The sequence below is a fragment of the Panthera tigris genome, chromosome C1, assembly GCF_018350195.1.
Source record: "Panthera tigris isolate Pti1 chromosome C1, P.tigris_Pti1_mat1.1, whole genome shotgun sequence".
NCBI classification, from domain to species: domain Eukaryota; kingdom Metazoa; phylum Chordata; class Mammalia; order Carnivora; family Felidae; genus Panthera; species Panthera tigris.
Window position 1 is genome coordinate 104,180,283 of NC_056667.1, and position 18,838 is coordinate 104,199,120.

The 18,838-nt window shown below is 42.2% G+C and overlaps 1 protein-coding gene and 1 non-coding gene across 4 annotated transcripts; both read right to left on the minus strand.

The window, feature by feature from the left end:
• Nucleotides 1-214: 214 nt before the first annotated feature.
• Nucleotides 215-15,233, minus strand: ANP32E (acidic nuclear phosphoprotein 32 family member E). 3 transcript variants are annotated; one of them, XM_007088046.3, is made up of 7 exons: nt 14,737-15,197; nt 11,550-11,699; nt 10,958-11,080; nt 10,028-10,193; nt 7,833-8,020; nt 1,851-1,905; nt 215-605 (listed from the first exon to the last, which is right to left on the minus strand). In XM_007088046.3, exons 1-7 carry the CDS (start codon nt 14,788-14,790, stop codon nt 535-537), a joined length of 807 nt encoding a protein of 268 aa, XP_007088108.1. In that variant the 5' UTR covers nt 14,791-15,197; the 3' UTR covers nt 215-534. The 3 variants fall into 3 exon arrangements, 2 of the variants coding, with proteins under 2 accessions (XP_007088108.1, XP_042849944.1); XR_006220574.1 differs by lacking the exon at nt 7,833-8,020 and having other exon boundaries at nt 14,737-15,192; XM_042994010.1 differs by lacking the exons at nt 215-605; nt 1,851-1,905; nt 10,028-10,193 and having other exon boundaries at nt 7,835-8,020; nt 14,737-15,233.
• A 2,741-nt stretch (nt 15,234-17,974) lies between these two features.
• LOC122241569 lies at nt 17,975-18,161 on the minus strand. The gene has a single exon (XR_006221836.1). It is a non-coding gene; the product is annotated as a U2 spliceosomal RNA (small nuclear RNA).
• Nucleotides 18,162-18,838: the final 677 nt, after the last annotated feature.

An 18,838-nucleotide genomic window follows, 5' to 3' on the forward strand; every position in this document is an offset into this window, starting at 1 on the left:
AGCTACTCAAGTGACAAAAAAGCATCCAAATACCCTTAGCCAAAAAAAAAAAAAAAGTCATTGCCTTCAAACTAAAGATCTCTGGGTCACCTCTAAAAAAATAACCAACTTCTCATTCAAGAGACTTCATTTCATATTCCAGCTGATCGTGATTTCCATTAACTATAAATAACTTTAAAACCTTATGAATGAAATGCACCAAACTACGCCTGTGTAAAAGTGATCATGTTTTAATTATGGGCTAAAAATAACTAATACAATGAGTTTGAATGAGAAAAATGAAGATTCTAAATAAATTGCTAGGGAATTTCACAACGGGGTCAATGAAAATGTTTTCTCTACATACAGTATGATTATTAACAGACTAGTAAATCTTATTTGGAATGATAAGGCAAAAATAGTAAAACCACACTTTTCCTATAAAAGTTACAGGTTATTTTCCGTAGGGTTCACTATGGTACATGAAGAAACAAAGAAGATGTGATCACTCTATTGCACACCCAGGAACTTTAGGGAATCTGGTCTTAGAATGATCTAGTCGTCTTCTTCATCTCCATCGTCTTCAGCATCTCGTTTCCTTTTTTCCCCTCGAAGACCTTCTTCTTCTGAAGGAAGAGTGAAAGAAAAATTGTAAAGTACTCAATTTTAACAAATGAGTACCTGTTAAATTACAAATTTTTGAATCTTAGTGAAAACTTAATGGCATAAAAAAAATTACAGGTTTGGGGCACCTGGGTGGCTCAGTTGGTTAAGCATCCGACTTCAGCTCAGGTCATGATCTCATGGTTAGTGGGTTCGAGCCCTGCGACAGGCTCTGTGCTGACAGCTCAGAGCCTGGGGCCTGGAGCCTGCTTTGGATTCAGCGTCTCCCTATCTCTCTGCTCCTCCCCTGTTCATGCTGTCTGTCTCTCTCTCTCAAAAAGAAATAAACATTAAAAAAAATGTTTTTTTAATTATAGGTTTAAGTTTCCTCTCTGAAAATTTTTCAATTTTAGTGTATTGTAAAGGCTTAATAGACAGAAATCCATAAATAATGACAGCTTGCTGTGCACCCTTGTGGCCAAATCATGAAGTACAGATCAAGAAACTAGGGGCTTGTCATTACAAGAATTATTAGCGAATTTTTAAATTTATTTTGAAAGACCTAGGTAAAGAGGACTAGAGAGCATTATTTGAGAATTCCACTGCTCTTGAGAGATAAGGCTTCACCCTCTTCAAAATGAAAGACCTAAGAAAGTAATAAATTAAGGCTCAAGGTTCCATGATCTCTTCATACCATTTTAAAAATAAATGTTAGAGTGGTGCCTGGGTGGCTCAGTCGGTTAAGTGTCCGACTTTGGCTCAGGTCATGATCTCACAGTTCGTGGGTTCTAGCCCCGCATAGGGCTCTGTGCTGACAGCTGAGCCTGGAGCCTGCTTTGGGATTCTCTGTCTCCCTCTCTCTCTGCCCTTCCCCTGCTCGTGCTCTGTCTCTCAAAAATAAATAAACATTAAAAAAAATTTTTTTTAAATAAAAATAAATGTTAGAGGCTGGTTTTTTGTTTGTTTGTTTTTTAATGAAATTATTGAATGCCCTGAGAACATTACTCTTTTAAAGAGGTTTTAGGGGTGCCTGGCTGGCTTGTTACAAGGAGCATAAGACTCTTGATCCCAAGGTCATGAGTTCGAGCCCCACGTTGAGTGTAGAGATTACTCAAATAAACTTTAAAAGAAAAAGGTTTCATATGTCTCAAGGTGCTCTATGTTACCAAAATCAATTACAATTTGAATTATAGACTCATTTGTTAAAGTATACGAATAATAGCTGTAACTTGAATGTTAGGATTTCTTTAATGGCTAATGTAACTCACCATCTTCTTCCTCTTCTTCCCCTTCTTCAACATAGTCATCATCATCTTCTTCATCCTTGAAAATCAAATATTTGATTTGAGAATAAAAAGCCATGACGCATATTTTTCACTGTTTGGTAATAATACATTCCAACAAGAGCAAAAAACTATGGTCATTCTACATTCTGACAACATGTGCCTAACTTACATAGGTGTTTTCTAGGAACCCAACTAAATCTAGATTCTTTATGAAAGTAACTTATGTTTTGGACCAGCACTGTTCAAAAGAACTTTCTGCAACAATGGAAACGTTCTGTATCTATGCTGTCCACATGTGGCTACTGAGCATTTAAAATGTGACCAGTACAGGGGTGCCTGGCTGGCTCAGTCAGCAGAACATGCAACTTTTTTTGTTTTTAAAGTTTATTTACCCAGAGGGAGAGGGAGAGAGAGTGTGTGTGTGTGTGTGTGTGTGTGTGCAAGTGGGATAGGGACAGAGAGAGGGGGAGAGAGAATCCCAAGCAGGCTCTGTACTATCAGCATAGAGCCCAATGTGGGACTCAAACCCACAAACCGTGAGATCGTGACCTGAGCCGAAATCAAGAGTTGGACACCTAACTGACTGAGCCACCCAGGCACCCCAAAGTGTGCAACTCTTGATCTTGCAGTTGTGAGTTTGAGCCCCATGCTGGGTGTAGAGATTACTTAAAAATAAAAAAAAATCTTAAAAAATAAATGAAATAAATAAAAATAAAAAAATAAAATGTGACCAGTACAAACAAGGAACTGAATTTTTCATTTTATTTTAATTTAAATAACGAAATATGTCCAGTGGCCACTATAATGGACAGAGTACCTTTAGACTATTTCAAAGAAAGGTCTTCTATTTTATAGAGTGAGAAAGGAATTACCTGAATTCTTGCCCCAACATAGTTATATGCACTAAATATGTCACTTAATCTCTCTAGACCTCAGTTTTCCTTTTTTTTTTTTAATGTTTATTTTTTAGAGAGACAGAGCATGAGTCGGGGAGGGGCAGACAGAAGGAGACACAGAATCTGAAGCAGACTCCAGGCTCTGAGCTGTCAGCACAGAGCCCGACGTGGGACTCGAACTCACAAACGGTGAGTTCATGACCTGAGCCGAAGTTGGACACTTAACCGACTAAGCCACCTAGGTGCCCCTGGACCTCAGTTTCCTAATCAATAAAAGAAAGTATTCATCTAGAAAGATCTACAAGTTCCTTCTATATCTAAAAATCTACACATCAAAACAGCAAAAAAATCACACAAAAAAGTCACAAAACTTGATCTACAACTCTTGTGAAAGAGCTGTTCAGGATAGCTAAGATGTAAACATAGCCTTGAAACATCATAACTTTTTTTTTTTTTTTACTTTAACCAATTGGGATACAAATCTCTAAAGTGCACTACCATTTTATGCTAACAAACCTTTCCCTTGCATAATCAGTCATCATTTTGACCATGAACACTATACTCATTAGTGTATGCTATTCCCTCAGAGCCTATTAATATATGTAGGATGGTTTTCTCCTTTTAAAAATGACCCTCGCCTCTACTTTTAATTATACCTTTTCCTAGTTTTCGTGCCTTCTCTTTTACAGTAGGTTACTACTTCAATTTTAATCTGCTATGGATTCAGAAAATAGATCAATAAGCTTATTAGAGATTTGAATATAAAAGAGAAAATAGGTTTAGAATAACAGCTGAAACACTGTCCTACAAAGAAAATGTCTTTGGTTACTTTATATTGGCTATTCAGAGGCCTTTTACACTTACTGCCAAATAGTTGAGTTCTACTATATGTTTGAAAAAAATGAAACCAATCTAGGGTCTCCCCTCCAACCCCACAAAAGTTTACTGCTCCTTAAAAATATTTTAATTGGCAGGGCACGTGGGTGGCTCCATCGGTTAAGTGTCTGACTTCAGCTGAGTTCATAATTTCATGGTTCGTGGGCTTGAGCCCCATATCAGGCTCTGTGCAGAGCCTGCTTTGGATTCTGTGTCTCCCTCTCTTTCTGCCCCTCTCCCACTCACTCTTTATCTCTTTCAAAAATAAACATAAAAGAAACACTTTAATTGGCAAATGTCAAGAACTGCTGGGTATTGAAGGAAAATTTGTACAACCCATCCCTTTCACAGTATCCATAGCCCCATTTGTGTCTAGAAATACTAAACAGAACTTAATTTCCCAGCACGTAGCTAGGATCCCCTGAGAAACTCAACTGCACAACACTCATATCAGAAATCAGTCTTATACAATTAATTCAAATACTGAAAAGCATTCTATACCAGAACATCATCAAGCTACAAGGAGCAGAAGGAATAGATGGGGTAGCCAATAGTATAAAAAGGAACCACAGTAAAAATCAGGAGAACCTAAAGCCTTAAACTAAAGACGAAAAGAAAGGAAGAGAGAAGGGTAGAGGAGAGAGGGGACAGGAAGAGGAAGGAAAGGGAAAGAAATAAAAAGAAAGAAAAACAAGGGACACATTTTAAACATCTCCTATCTGCAAATGATAAGTGAGGATATTTAAATATTTGCAATTTTTTAAAAAACAGTGGAGACACTAATCACATTTATTCCTTAATTTAGAAAAGCCCAAGTCTCAAAAGCTAATTACTTCTCTGGATTTTGCTTTAAACAAAATATGGTTCAACTAATTGATTCATGGAGTGGCTCAGTCAGTTAAGTATCTGACCTTTTTTTTTTTTTAATTAACATTTTATTTATTTTTGAGAGACAGAGTGTGAGTGGGGGAGGGGCAGAGAGCGAGGGAGACATAGAATCCCAAGCAGGCTGCAGGCTCTGAGCTGTCAGCACAGAGCCCAGCAGGGGCTGGAACCCACCAACTGTGAGATCATGACCTGAGCTGAAGCCGGGTGCTAAACCAACTGAGCCACCCAGATGTGCCAAGTATCTGATTCTTGATTTTGGCTCAGGTCATGATCTCACAGTTTGTGAGTTCGAACCCCACATCAGGCTCCGTGCTGTCAGTGCAGAGCCTGCTTGGGATTCTCTTTCTTTCTCTCTCTCCCTCAAAAATAAATAAATAAACTTTAAAAAGTTGATTCATGTTTTTAAGCCTTTTTTATTTTTTGTTATTTTTTTAATGTTTATTTCGAGAGAGAGAGAGGGAGCAGGGGAGGGGCAGAGAGAGGAGAGAGAGAGAATCCCAAGCAGGTTCTGCGCTGTCAGCACAGAGCCCAGCGTGGGGCTCAATCTCACTAACCTTGTGAGATCATGACCTGAGCCGAAATCAAGAGTCAGATGCTTAACCAACTGAGCCACCCAGGCATCTCTAAGCCTTTTTTTAAGTTGAAGTAGACTTGACATACCATGTTACATTAGTTTCAGGTGTACTACATGGTGATTCAGCAAGTCTATATGTTCTGTTACACTCACCACAAGTATAGCTATCATCTAAGCCTTTAGTTATTAATGTCATCTATTAGATAATACCCCTCAATAAAAACTCAGCTTTCATCAGTGACTTGTTCAGTAGAAACTATGATCTTTTCCCAATTAATGGGAAATAACATGTTTCCTCATTGTACTATGTACAGTACAGGGGCACCACAATTCCCAATTCTTCTACAGCCCCCATCCCCATTTTTAACGAAATGTCCTACAGATACATCAAGACCTTCTTTATCCATATTAATTCCTTACCTCTAAAGAGCAGATGAAATAAAAATATTACTCAAACCATGCAGGTACTACACTGACTTAACATCGTGGGAATTACCTCAGAGATTTTTGCTCTATACTGGACTGTGTCACTTTTAACATTTCCCAATATTCAGTGGAATGATAAACACAAACATCAGCAGTCAGTTGAAAATCATTTTAATGTTTATTTCTTTTGAGAGACAGTGCATGGCTCCACGCCACCAGAGCCCGACAGAGGGCTTAAACTCACGAACCACAAGATTATGACTTGAGCCAAAACCAAGAGTCAGACGCTTAACACACTGAGCCGCCAAGGCGCCCCAGTTGAAAGTCATTTTTAGGGGCAGGTGCCTGGATGGCTCAGTCAGCTGAGCATCTGACTTCAGCTCAGGTCATGATCTCGCAGTTTGTGAGTTCAAGCCCCTCATCAGGCTCTGTGCTGACAGCTTGAATCCTAGAATATGATTCAGAATCTGGGTCTCCTTCTCTCTTCCCCTCCTCTGCTTGCCTCTGTCTCCATCTCAAAAATAAATAAACATTATGGGGTGACTGGGTGGCTCAAGTTGGTTAAGCATTCGACTTTGGCTCAGGTTATGATCTCCCAGTTCGGGAGTTTAAGCCCCACATCAGGCTCTGTGCTGACAGCTCAGAGACTAGAGCCTGCTTTGCATTCTGTGTCTCCCTCTCTCAAAAATAAATAAATGTTAAAACATTTTTGGGAAAAAAATGAATAAATAAATAAATAAACATTAAAAAAAACTTTTTAAAGTCATTTTTAAACTACTTAATACTAGGGGTGCCTGGATGGCTCAATCGGTTATGCATCTGACTTTTGATTTTTGCTCAGGTTGTGATCTTATGGTTCATGAAATCAAGCTCCAGGACAGACTCTGAGTGGGTAGTACAGAGTCTACTTGAGATTCTCTCTCTCCCTCTCTACACTCCTCCCCCTCCTTATAAATAAATAAATAAATAAATAATAAAATTATATCAGAGAAAAATTATCATCAGTGATATTACCTATCTAACCAATGTAAAGGTCATTAGGAAAACAAATAATGCTAACAATTCCTAGTCTAAATCAAGAGATATTATTTTTAATAAAAAACTTTGAATTATTAACATAAAACAATAATTTAACAACATTAGGAGAAAATAGTAATTCCCAGGGGCTGAAGATCATTTGTTCAAGTCAACTGACGTTTTCTGTGAGCTTACTATGTTCCTGTCAATGCACTAGATGCTGAGATACAAAGATAAATGGCCCTTCCCTCAAGGAGCTGACCCTCGAGTAGAAAGTGGCCAAATAAACAAGTTTTTACAAAAGTGTCTACAGGCAATAAAGCCTAATCAAGGTTCAAAGGTAACAGAGGAAGGAGTAGTTATCTATGAAAACTTACAGAAAGCTTCAATAATGAAGCAACTCCAAAACTGAGTTTTTAAAGAGTCTGCAATGCATGATTTGCATAGCAGTCACAGGAGTATATATACATAAGTGGCTTGGTCATGGACTTGTACATCAAATCAGTGTACTTTACAAGCTTTACTATACTTATGTTTACCTCAGTAAGAACAGAAAATAAAGTTCACCAGAGAGCATGGGTAGAAAGTCACTACAGATAGAATACACAATGTAGCTACAGTCAGAAAGGCAAGAAATAGCTCGGTGTGACAATTTAATTTGGTACTGAGGGAGAAGAGGCTAGAGGAGGAAGCAGGGGCTAATAATGATGGGCCTTGTATGTCTTGGTGGCAACAGGGAGACAAAGTGATTCATGCAGCCTGGTGACATGATCTCATTTGCATTCAGAGTACCCAAGCACATACTGTGGATGATACACCTTTGTGGTGACACCGTATTCAGAGAGACCATTTGGAAAGCTACTACAAAACCATTAGCAAGACATAATTAGGGGAAAGGAAAGTCTTCTTGAGTGCCTACGATGTGCCGGGGACTAGATACTTTAAGTGTATTATCCTGTCAGTTCCTTAAAATAATCCTAAGAGGTTGGTATAATCTCCGTTTTATAAATGCAGAAGCTGAGGCTCAGAAACTTTTGTAAAATGTTCTCCACCGTCCCACGCCACTGAGGGCTGAGCGGTTTTGAACGATAGCTGGGTGGTAAAATAGGGGTTTGCGATTATCTGGATACACTGTGAGCTGACGGACAGTGGTAAAAAGGACAGGCAGACAGATACATGCAGACCCACAAGTCAGGAACAGCTTTCCACTTTCCACTCAACTTCCTACTTTAGGACTTGACCTTAGGCCTAAATGGCTTTCAGTGCAGGTAAAAAGTGCCTATTCACCTGGATTTCTTCTTTCATTAAGTAGGAGAGGCCCACTTCCTCTTCTCCCTCTCCCAGTTCTGAGCCTGCCTCCTCCTCCTCCTCCTCCTCCTCCTCTTCCTCCTCCTCCTCGTCCTCCTCCTCCTCCTCATAGCCTTCTGGTGGACCAGCTTCATCTTCCTCTTCGTCTTCATCATCTTCATCTCCGTCTTTAAAAATATTTTGAAAGATGAACAAATGGCTGGGAAAAATGTTTCTTGGTAGTATGTCGATCCTATTTTCCCTTGTCCCAATCACCTCAAACTCTTAAGCCAACGGGTGGGTGGAAAGTATCCCAGGGTGATTTTCTTTTTTTTTAAGACTTCCCTTTTGTAACATCCTCCTTTACTATTTGAGAAACATGGCTTCTAAATACTGAACTGTTTCCAACATATAGATTGTCATCAAAACGTTGCATGCACTAGGGGCGCCTGGGGGGCTCAGTCCATTAAGCGTCCCACTTCAGCTCAGGTCATGATCTCGCGGTTTGTGAGTTGGAGCCCCACGCTGGGCTCTGTGCTGACAGCTCAGAGCTTTGGAGCCTCCTTCGGATGCTGTGTCTCCTTGTCTCTCTATCCCTTCCCCACTCTCACTCTGTTTCTCTCTCTCAAAAATAAGTAAACATTGGGGCGCCTGGGTGGCGCAGTCGGTTAAGCGTCCGACTTCAGCCAGGTCACGATCTCGCAGTCCGTGAGTTCGAGCCCCGCGTCAGGCTCTGGGCTGACAGCTCGGAGCCTGGAGCCTGGAGCCTGTTTCTGATTCTGTGTCTCCCTCTCTCTCTGCCCCTCCCCCGTTCATGCTCTGTCTCTCTCTGTCCCAAAAATAAATAAAAAAACGTTGAAAAAAAATAAAAAAATAAATAAATAAGTAAACATTAAAAAAAATTTCTTTAATAAATAAAAAATGAAATGTTACATGCACTAAACTTTATTTTATTTTGTGGACACTTCAAAGCTCTTTTATCTATCATTCCATTCCATCATTTTCTAACATTGTTTATCCATCAAATTTCTTTTTAGAGTAAAAAACTTTTTTTAAAAATATTTATTTTTGAGAGAGAGGGAGTGTAAGTGGGGGAGGGGTGTGGAGGTGGGGGACAAAGGATCCCAAGCAAGCTCCCTGCTGACAGGAGAGAGCCTGCCCTGATGTGGAACTCAAACCCAGGAACCTCGAGATCATGACCTGAGCCAAAGTCAGACGCTTAACCAACTGAGCCACCCAGGCACCCCGTTACACTAAAAACTTTTATGGGGTCTTTTATTTGAGCAGGTCATGATCTCAAGGTTCATGAGACGGGGAGCCCCGGGCTGTGCTCTGTGGCTGACAGCACAAAGCCTGCTAGGATTCTCTCTGCCCCTCCCCCACTTGCGCTCTCTGATGCACTCTCTCTCAAAATAAATAAACTTAAAAAAAAAAAAACAAAACAACTTTTCAACCAAGAATAATAAACAGTATCCCATAACTAACAAGATCCATTCCATCATCTGTTAGTCACCCATTTATCCAAACATGTATATTCAGTATCTAATTTTAGAACATTTTCATCACCCCCCTCAAAAAAACCCATACACATTTACAGTCATTCCCCAATCTCCTCTCCCCCAGCCCTGGTGACCACTACTCCACCTTCTATGAATATGCCTATTCTGGACACGCCATACAAATGAAGTCATACAAAATGTGGCCTTTTGTGTCTGGCTTTTTTCACTTCATAGAATGTTCTCAAAGGTACAGCATTTATCAGTGCCTCATTCATTCTTATGACAGAATAATATTTCATTGTATGGACGTATCACATTTTGTTTATCCATCAGTTGATAGGCCATTTGGATTGTTTCCATTTCTTGGCTATTATGGATAACATGCAAGGAATGGTTCCTTTTTTAAAAAAATAAATAAATAAAAGGTACTATTTTAAAAGTTACCACTTTTACTAGGTGGTGGTTACACAGTTTATACAGATATAAAATTTTCATGGAGCTTGGTACTACAATAATCATTAAATTCCCCAAGCTATCAGAAATCTTAAAGAAGAAACACAGGATTAGGGCTTTGGGTTTTTAAATTTTTCTTCTTACTAATCTCTTTTTTTTCCCCCCAACACCTAAATATCCAGGCCCAATCTAAATTGCACAGCTAGACTGGAGGCTGTATTTATAGGCATTAAGAATGATTACCTTCATCATCCTCTTCTTCTGAGTCCGGTGCCTCATTATCATCCTGGTCAAATCCATCTAGGTAAGTGATTTGCTGCAGCAGTTCAAAAATACTTTCTCTGTAATCCTCCAGGTTTGTGATCTCACAGTTAAACAAGTCAAGGCTTTTCAAATTTTTAAGATTTTGCTGGAAAAGTAAAAAGTTAAAGCTTACATTTCAAGATTTTAAATACTATATTACTTCTTTGTAATTCATGAACCAGAAAACACATATTTGAAATCAGAATGATTTTTGGATCTTTCGCATTTTATAATGAAGGGTTATTGTACCAATTCTCTTAATGAGGCCCTAGGATGCAAGTATCACGAGGGAAGGGGCTTTATTCTGTTCACCACTGTAACTGCGGCACCTGATTAGTGCCTTACTATGGTAGCCACTTGATAGATTCTGTTGACAAAATATGTGCATAAATAGACAATAACAACATTGTGGTTAGCTTAAATCTAGTCAAGCTTATTGTCAACAATTTTTACCTCCTCCCAAGCTTTTCTTTAAATCAGAGCAGCAGGGGCCCCTGGGTGGCTCAGTCAGTTAAGCATCCAACTTCAGCTCAGGTCGTGATCTCAAGGTTCGTGGGTTCAGGCCCCACACAGGGCTCTGTGCTGACAACTCAGAACCTGGAGCCTGCTTCAGAGTCTGTGTCTCCCTCGTTCTCTGTCCCTCCCCTGCTCGTGCTTGGTCTCCCTCTCTCTCTCTCTCAAAAATGAATAAACATTTTAAAAAATCTTTAAAAGAAGTAAAAGCAGTAACCATCTAGATCAAAACATGTAAGAAATTCAGAAGTTTCAAACAGTGAAATATAAATCAATAATGAAATATAAATCAATAAAACAGAAGCAAATCTCAGAAAATCAACCAAAAAAGAGAAAGTCCAGAGACTTTCCACTTACCAGAGCTTCTACTGTACTGAGATCTTTGATTTTGTTTCCACTCAGATTGAGGTAGGTAAGATTTGGACATTTCTCTGCCAGGACTTCCAAGCCTCCCGAAATTATATTGTCACTGAGTTCCAACTAAATATTCAACATGGAGAGAAAACAAACCATTGTGAAAGCTTAGGGCAGATCAGATTTTCAAAATATATCCATGTGAAGAAGAAAAACAATTGTCATTCTCTCTGGCTTCAAGAAACTGTCACAAATTATTAATTTCCAAATTCCCACCTACAAATGCCAAATAATATATTAGAACCCCTACAGAGTAAGCTTATAACCCTAGTTTGGCTCCAGTCGTATTATAGTTGGATCTTTATGTTTCAGAGAAAAATATTTGGTAGATATTAAATCCAAATTCATGTCATAAAGCAATTTCATTATTAAATGTAAATTTCTAAAAGCATTAATAGAGCTGATTCCAAAATCCTACATAACCCTTTATCTGTAGAAGTTTAGAAACTTCTAATTAGAAGGCAGAATGGTTGTTTCACTTGGCCAAAACCTGGGCCTCAAAATTATGATGATTTCAAGCTTAATGCCAACTTACCTTTCGAAGTTTATTTAAGCTGGGCAGCCGAGCCAGTGAACTTAGTTCCACATTAGCCATACTCAGAAACTCTAGTTTTTTAAAAGTATCATTCAGGCCCTCAATTTCCCCATTGACACATAGGCAATTATCAAGGACTAATTCTGTCACCTGTAAGACAGAAAATGAATGAGTCTTTACTCTGCAATCTGTTTAGCAAAAGATCTGAGTCTTGACACACTGGAAATATGAAGATAAAACCATCAGTCCTGGGGCGCCTGGGTGGCTCAGTCAGTTAAGCATCAGACTTTGGCTCAGGTCATGATCTCGTGGTTTGTGGGTTTGAGCCCCACCTTGGGCTCTGTGCTGACAGCTCAGAGCCTGCTTGGGATTCTCTTCTTCTCTCACTGCCTCTCCCCCACTCCTGCTTTCTCTCTCACAAAATAAACTTTAAAAAAAGAATACACACATCAATCCCCTTACCCAGATCCTTTTCATTCTCTCCTCCCCCACCAAAACCTGAAATACAATCTAAAGTCATCATTATAAGTTAACCTTTTAAATTTAAACTTAGACCAATTAGTTCAATGCCTGTTGAAATCACTGATGCAGGGGAAAAAAACTTTGAAAAAGGTCCCATGTGAAACTTGCTTCTGCCCGTGATGAGAAGGACTCTCAACATGAGAGCATATACTTTACAGTGAGGTGATGCCTGGGCTACTGGTAAAGGATTCCAGGGAGCTGCCCTAAAGCATAAGGGAGAAGAAAGGAGACTATTTTATTCATGTTTCCAGTTTAAATTCCTTGATCTTTGGTTGATAAATGCCACCATAACTCCCAAATACCTTATTACCCTTCGTGAAGAAATGTTAGAAAGCTCATGCTGAGAAAGCTGGCTTTTAGAGTGGCCTAACAATGTCACCCAGAACGATACATCCTTGACAAAATGTTATTTCTCTGTAACACCCTCCTAGCATTTTTGTTTCTCCCACAGTGGGGGAGGGGGAGGGGCTGCATCCTCTATTAGGTCACAGTTGTAGAACAAAACTTGCCGCTGTGTGGACCTGGAAGGACTTAATCTTAAGGGGGAGACAGGAGACTCTGGCAGTCTATTCCCAATGCAAAAATATGTTTGAGGTATTTTGAGGGCTAAAAATTAGCAACGAGGAATGCCGCCTTCTCTAGTTGAGTATGACTTTGACAATTATTTTAGAGACCAGAGAAGGTATATGATCTGTTTAGAGGTAAGGAAGCCAAGGCCCAAAGGGTAAGAATGACTTGGCTAAGGTCACACAGTTTGTATGACAGAACTGTGCCTCACTCTAAATCTTCTGACTCCTGGTCCAGCTGAGCGGGAGGAGAGAGAGCCACAAGATTTGGTGTCAGAAAGCCAGTTCTTCCACTTAAGTAACTTCACTGCCCCGGAGGGGACTCCATTTGCTAATTTGGATTCTAGAACAATACAATCCACCTTACAAGTCCCTCCAAGGAGAAAGGTAAAAAACAAACACAAACAGGTTTTGTAAACAGTAAAGAGCTATACAAATACAAGAGACCGTTATTACACCACAGGGGAGGAAGGAGAGACTGCAAAAAAGCAACATCCGGCACTCCCCAAAACTGGCAAGGAAATTACTATGGATAGGGTAGGTAAATGAAAGGGGAGTATGGAGGAGCAAATTCACTTTTCCAAACTAAGACATACAAAAGCATACTAAATGTGTGCTTCTGTAAGGCAGCTTTTTTTTTTTCCTGAAGCCCCCAAAGAGTAGGCCCTAGAAAACTCCCATCTCTCTCTGGGGTGATAGCAGCGACTGTTTCCTCCTCCCCGCCCTTTGCCAATTTCAGAGAAAAAGGGACTTAAAACACACACACACACACATATTAAGACCTTGGGTTCCCATTCTGCAGGCCACCACAGCCCACCGAACAGAGCCCACTCCTCCCCTGTGCTGGTGTGCGCAGGCACCACCCCCACCCACCCCTGCAGAAAACAACTGTATCCTCATGTTCCACCTCTCGTGTTTATTTCAGAGGCCGCAATTAACAAGACTCGACGCTTTCCTCGGCGTCCTGGAGTGCGAGGTTCCTCACGGACCACGGGCCCCGCTCTCGCGACCCGCAGCTCCGACCCACGGGAAACCCAAGACGGGGCGGGGACTCCTCGAGGGAACAGGGGGTCGCCTCCCCGCCCGCGTGCCCGGCACCTCCGCCCCGGGCGGAGAGGGCTGGGTGCAGCCGAGGAAGCGCCCTCAAGCAGGAGGCGGAAACGCCTCCCGCCCGACCCCCGAAAAGTTGGCCGCGACCCGCCTCACGTGGCCCCTCCCAACCCCGTCTCTTTAACTGAGGCGACGGCAGCAAGAGCGCATCATTTAGTTTCGCCGAGCCCAGCTTTAACGCACAAAACTACTACGGCCCATTTGTTGAGTTCTGTGAAACCTTCTCCCGGGATCAAATTCGGAGTGACGGCCACTACGACACGACACGCCGAGTAGCATTACGCCGCGGGGAGACCGAGGGGATTACGCCTCGCGTCCCCTCCCCACCTCCGGTCTGGGCGACGACTCCCAAAACTTACCCGCGGCCGCGGAACCGACCGCTGACCCAGATTCCGCCCGGCGGCGGGCGGCGCGCGCCGCTTCCCGGGGGAGTGGGCGCAGCCGTCGGCAAACGGTACGCGGACTCCGCCAGGGACCCCAGCCCGCGCCCGGCGCGACGTCAGACACCCAAGGGCCTCGAGGCCGCGGGCACCCCCCGAAAAAAAGAAAAAAAGAGTTGGCAGCGTTGCAGAAAAGTTGGACTAAGTTCTCAGGCGACGTTGGCTGCAGCGGGGGCAAGTGCGACCGGTGGGTCGCCCCCACGCCACCGGCCCCCAGGAGGAGGAGGAGGAGGGGACGAGGCGGCGGAGCGGCACCCAACACTCCGCTTCCTGCCCCCACCAGGACAGGACTCCCGACTCGAAGAGGGCTGAAGGAGGCTAAGCCCCCGGGTACACACAAAAACGCCCCTAGAAACTTAAACCTTCGCCATTTTTAAGTAGAAGATTTTAATGATTTAACACTTAAAATTAAATATTTCCCCCAAACCGTAACCTCAGGGTTACGGGGTTAACTCAATACCCCTCCTCAGACACCCACCCGGATCCCTACAAAGCCGATCTTCCCAATACAGGTCCGGTGGGGAAGGGGAGGGGGCTGAGTCATCTCACCTCCTCCGGGGCTCTGTTCCTTAACTCCAGGTTAATCCTCTTCTTCATCTCCATGTCCTCCTCCTGCTCTTCTGCGGCTACTCCCTTCCCTTACCCTTTTCTGCCTTTCCCACTACCCCCAACTCTTAATTTTAAAAGATCTGTAAATGAATGAAAAGAAAAGCAAATATAAACGCCCACCACCACCAGATAGGTGTGGGGAAGAAAGAAGAGAATAGCAAATGGAGTCCAAGGAGTTGGGACTCTAACTCGACTGCCCCCACCTCCTTGTCCACACACTCGCGCGCACTCACACGCACACACACACACGCGCGCGCACACACACACACACACACACACATACACACACGCACACACACACACACACACCCGCAGTTCCTTCCCCTTCAATGGCTGCTCTGAGACTGAGCCTCCATGACACGGCACCGCCAACCCCCTGGCCTACACTCCACCCACCTCCCGAATGTATTGGTCAAGTCTTCAGCATCGCACTGTTTCATTGGGCTGCACAAATGTCCGTCAGTCTTCAGGGTGGACCTGAACCAGAAGTACTGTGTCTATTGGCTACGACCAAGCGCGCAGTTAACTCCGATAGGTCCAGGAGGGTGTTCGTCCTGGGGAAATGATTTTGAATCCCTGTAGCCCCCCTCCTTTTCTTTGTGTGGTTGGCGCGCTTTCCCTAGGCGTTCGGACGGTTTTGATGCTCGCTGGATTTGTTTGGGTTTTTTTGTTTTTAGTGTGAAAGGGAGGGAGAAAGCATCTTACGTGCCCAGGTTGCAGGACTGATCATTTGGTACACAGCACGCACGAGCTCTTGGCCTTTTTAAAGCACCTTGCAGCCAAGGTGCGCCGCAACGTGCACATGATCTAAAAAGCGTGCCTTCATGGTACTGCCCTACTTGAGACAGTCTTCTGGTGCAGAACCAGAGCCGGGATAAAGATAGTATTTTAACTTCCACCCTGAAGGACTGAACGATTTTGAAAGAAGTTGGGTGAAGTATGTAAGTTAGGCACCTTTAAACAAAACTACCCTGAAGGAATTGTTACTGGGGTAATTGTTGCTGTAATAAACACTAAGTCCTTGGAGGAAAAACAGTGCTGGACTAATGAAAATCAGACGTCGATTCGCATAGAAATGGTACCCCAATGCCTCTCCTTTCTAATTTCCCCTCCGTTGGTTTCAATGGATATCTGTAGGTAAAATGTGCCTTTAAAAGTCTGAATGCGAGTATAAACCAGCGGGATGAGTTTTGTTTGTTGTTGTTTTTTTTAATTTTGTCTTGAGCAGTCTAACTTTTCTCAGTTCTTGCTTAAATGTTGTCCTTCTCATTCCCTTACACCACTCTCAGGATAAACACCCAAAGAAATTCCAGATGATTTGGAGAAGAAAGTGGATGAATTAGTCCCAATTCCTCTCAGCGGAGTGCTTGTTGGCTATTTTTTCAGTTTCTCGGGTTAGAGACCTTTAAGGGTTTCAAACAGACTCCTCACCACTTTGCCACCACCTCTGCTTCTCCCACTCAGAGACACACCGCTCCTCAATTAGGCTTACATTTAAAATGTAAATATTTAGTATTTTGCATGTTAAGTACTTTATGGGGAAAGAAAATAGTGATTATCTTCTCGATAAGTGTTTCCTTTGAAATCTTGAAAAGGAAATTTTGTGAAGAGGAAAACAGGGAAAGGGAGAGCTTTTGGTATAAAATGACTTGGGGGGTGGGGCAGTCAATTCAGCGTTAGTTAAGCTTGTTTTGTTTTCACACAGGCTAAAGGAAGCCAGGATGATATGAAAACAACCAAATGGATTGAGGAACAGTTAAAGGAAGAGTTTTAAAAGGGGTGGGGGGAGGGGCAGGAGTGGTGGAACAAAAGGGCTATAAAGAAACCTGAAAGTACATTTTAGTACCAGCTTGAGTAGAAGACCTATGGTTGGTCTCATCCCACCAGCCACAGCAGGGTTTGGAACTCTGGAATGGCATCCCAAAGAGAGTTCAGGGAAGGCGATTCAGATCTAGGAGCCATACACATATGAATAATAGTTGAGACTATGAGAAAAAAATAAGATGCCCACAGAAAATATATTTAAGAGGAAGGCTATCCGGCAAAGGGGAGCAAAATATGATTGAGGGGAAGGAGAGAGAGACTGTCTACCAAAATAAATTAAGGAACAGGCAGAAAAGAATGAGTTGAGGGGTACCTGGGTGGCTCAGTCAGTTGAGCCTCCGACTTCCACTCAGGTAATGATCTCACGGTCTGTGGGTTTGAGCCCCCTGTCGGGCTCTGTGCTGACAGCTCAGAGTCTGGAGCCTGCTTTGGATTCTGTGTCACCCTCTCTCTGCTCTTCGCCCACTTGCGCTTTGTCTCTCTCTGTCTCTCAAAAATAAACATTAAAAAAAAAATGAGGTTGAATTTGAGGGCAGGCGATACATGGAAGCCAAAGAGTTTCAAAGAAGAGATGATTATTGAGGTTAAATGGTAGGACTTTTATATCAGAACACAGAATGGGAGAGTATGTTGGAAATAATCAATGTGGGGAAAGGCCATGAATTCGTTTTGCCATTGGATAATAGCTTCAGAAAATACACTGTAGTAAGCATAGACAGGGATCCACCAAAGTGAGCCTTCCCCCCCACCCCCCATCCCATAGTTCCCACCCACCTGTCATCTCTCATGTGCCTTACCTCACCTCTTTCTAGTCTTAATCAAGAAGCCAGGATAAGAGACTGGGCGAAGAAAGAGTCTCCAGAGGATTGGTGCACAGAAGGAAAGGTGTCAGGAAGAGGTTGGATGAAGAACATTACCAGGCTAGTAGATGGGTATATGGAGCTAAATGAAGGATGAAAAAATAAAATAGGGTCAGGAGAAAAGCCAAACTCATGAACTAGGACACGTTTTAAGCTGAAGTAATACGGCAGAGTTTATTTTAAATGGCAGGATGAAAAATGAGGTTAAGTTATCAGAAGGTAGAGGAAAGCAAAGGAGCAAGGAATTGAATGAATGAGAGTGTGGTTGGGACCACTCCTCTAATCCACCAATAAGATGTACACATCAGGATATTATTTAGCTCAACATGCCTTTAATGTTCAAAAACTAAACTCACCTTCTGCTGCCGAATATCTTCTGTTGCCCCTCTAGATCCACTCTTCACCCTTCTCCACTCTGCTCTGTAACTCAAAACCCACAGAGTCCTGTGACTTCCTGAGTTTGGTGCATGGGAGAGGGCACTGGCAGAAGATCGGAAGTCTGGAGGACTGTGAGGTTGGAGTATTTATTCCTCAACTTCCTCGGTGGCAGGTTATAAGAGAGCTGAGTCTATCTACCAAAACCCACAGATCCTGTTAGAACTGTGGTGACGACCGTGATGTACCATCCAGATTTTCCTTCAGATACTACACTTGATCTTAGCCAAAAGGCCGAGAAGCGATCAGTTTCCCTCAGGAATGAGTGACTTATTCCCCCTGAATCTTGAGTAAATAAAGCATGGTTGTTCTTTTAAACTATTCAGTTTTGAGGTGATTTGTTACAGTGGATAACTAAGCAAGGGTATATACCCAAGGTCCTGTGCTTAGTAAATTGTGAAGATGAATCTCAAATCCAATTCCTGTGATCAAAATTAAAATATTTTTCCAAAGGTGGCCATTATAATCCTGTTTACTTTTTTTAATATTTATTTTATATTTGAGAGGGGGGGAGAGGCAGAGAGAGGGAGACAGAGGATCCGAAGCGGGCTCTGCACTGACAGCAGAGAGCCCAATGCGGGAGCTCGAATTCACGAACAGTGAGATCGTGACCTGAGCCAGTCAGACACTTAACCAACTGAGCCACCAGGCGCCTCTATAATCCTGTTTAATTCTCAGATGAACAAAATGTTCTTCTCCCTGAAATATCATTCTTACTTCCTACTGATGCCCAGAATGCTACAAATAGATATTCGATATTATGACCCCTGTTGAGATACAAAAACTCTAGGAGAACTAATAAATAAACTTGATTATTCTATTAAAACTTAGTTGAAGATATGAGATTTTTTTTAAGAAAAGGGTTTGATTGGCACCATGAATATTATAAAATAATTGAACTACCCTGCATTTTCCAGGTGTTT

What these genes read in the sequence shown, in the direction of transcription:
- ANP32E (XM_007088046.3), bottom strand. Translation starts at nt 14,790, where the DNA reads ATGGAGATGAAGAAGAGGATTAACCTGGAGTTAAGGAACAGAGCCCCG. An exon ending in GCTTAAATAAACTTCGAAAG is followed by an intron (nt 11,081 to 11,549) that starts GTAAGTTGGCAT and finishes TTGAATATTTAG; the next exon opens with TTGGAACTCAGTGACAATAT. An exon ending in AGAAGAAGAGGATGATGAAG is followed by an intron (nt 8,021 to 10,027) that starts GTAATCATTCTT and finishes ATATTTTTAAAG; the next exon opens with ACGGAGATGAAGATGATGAA.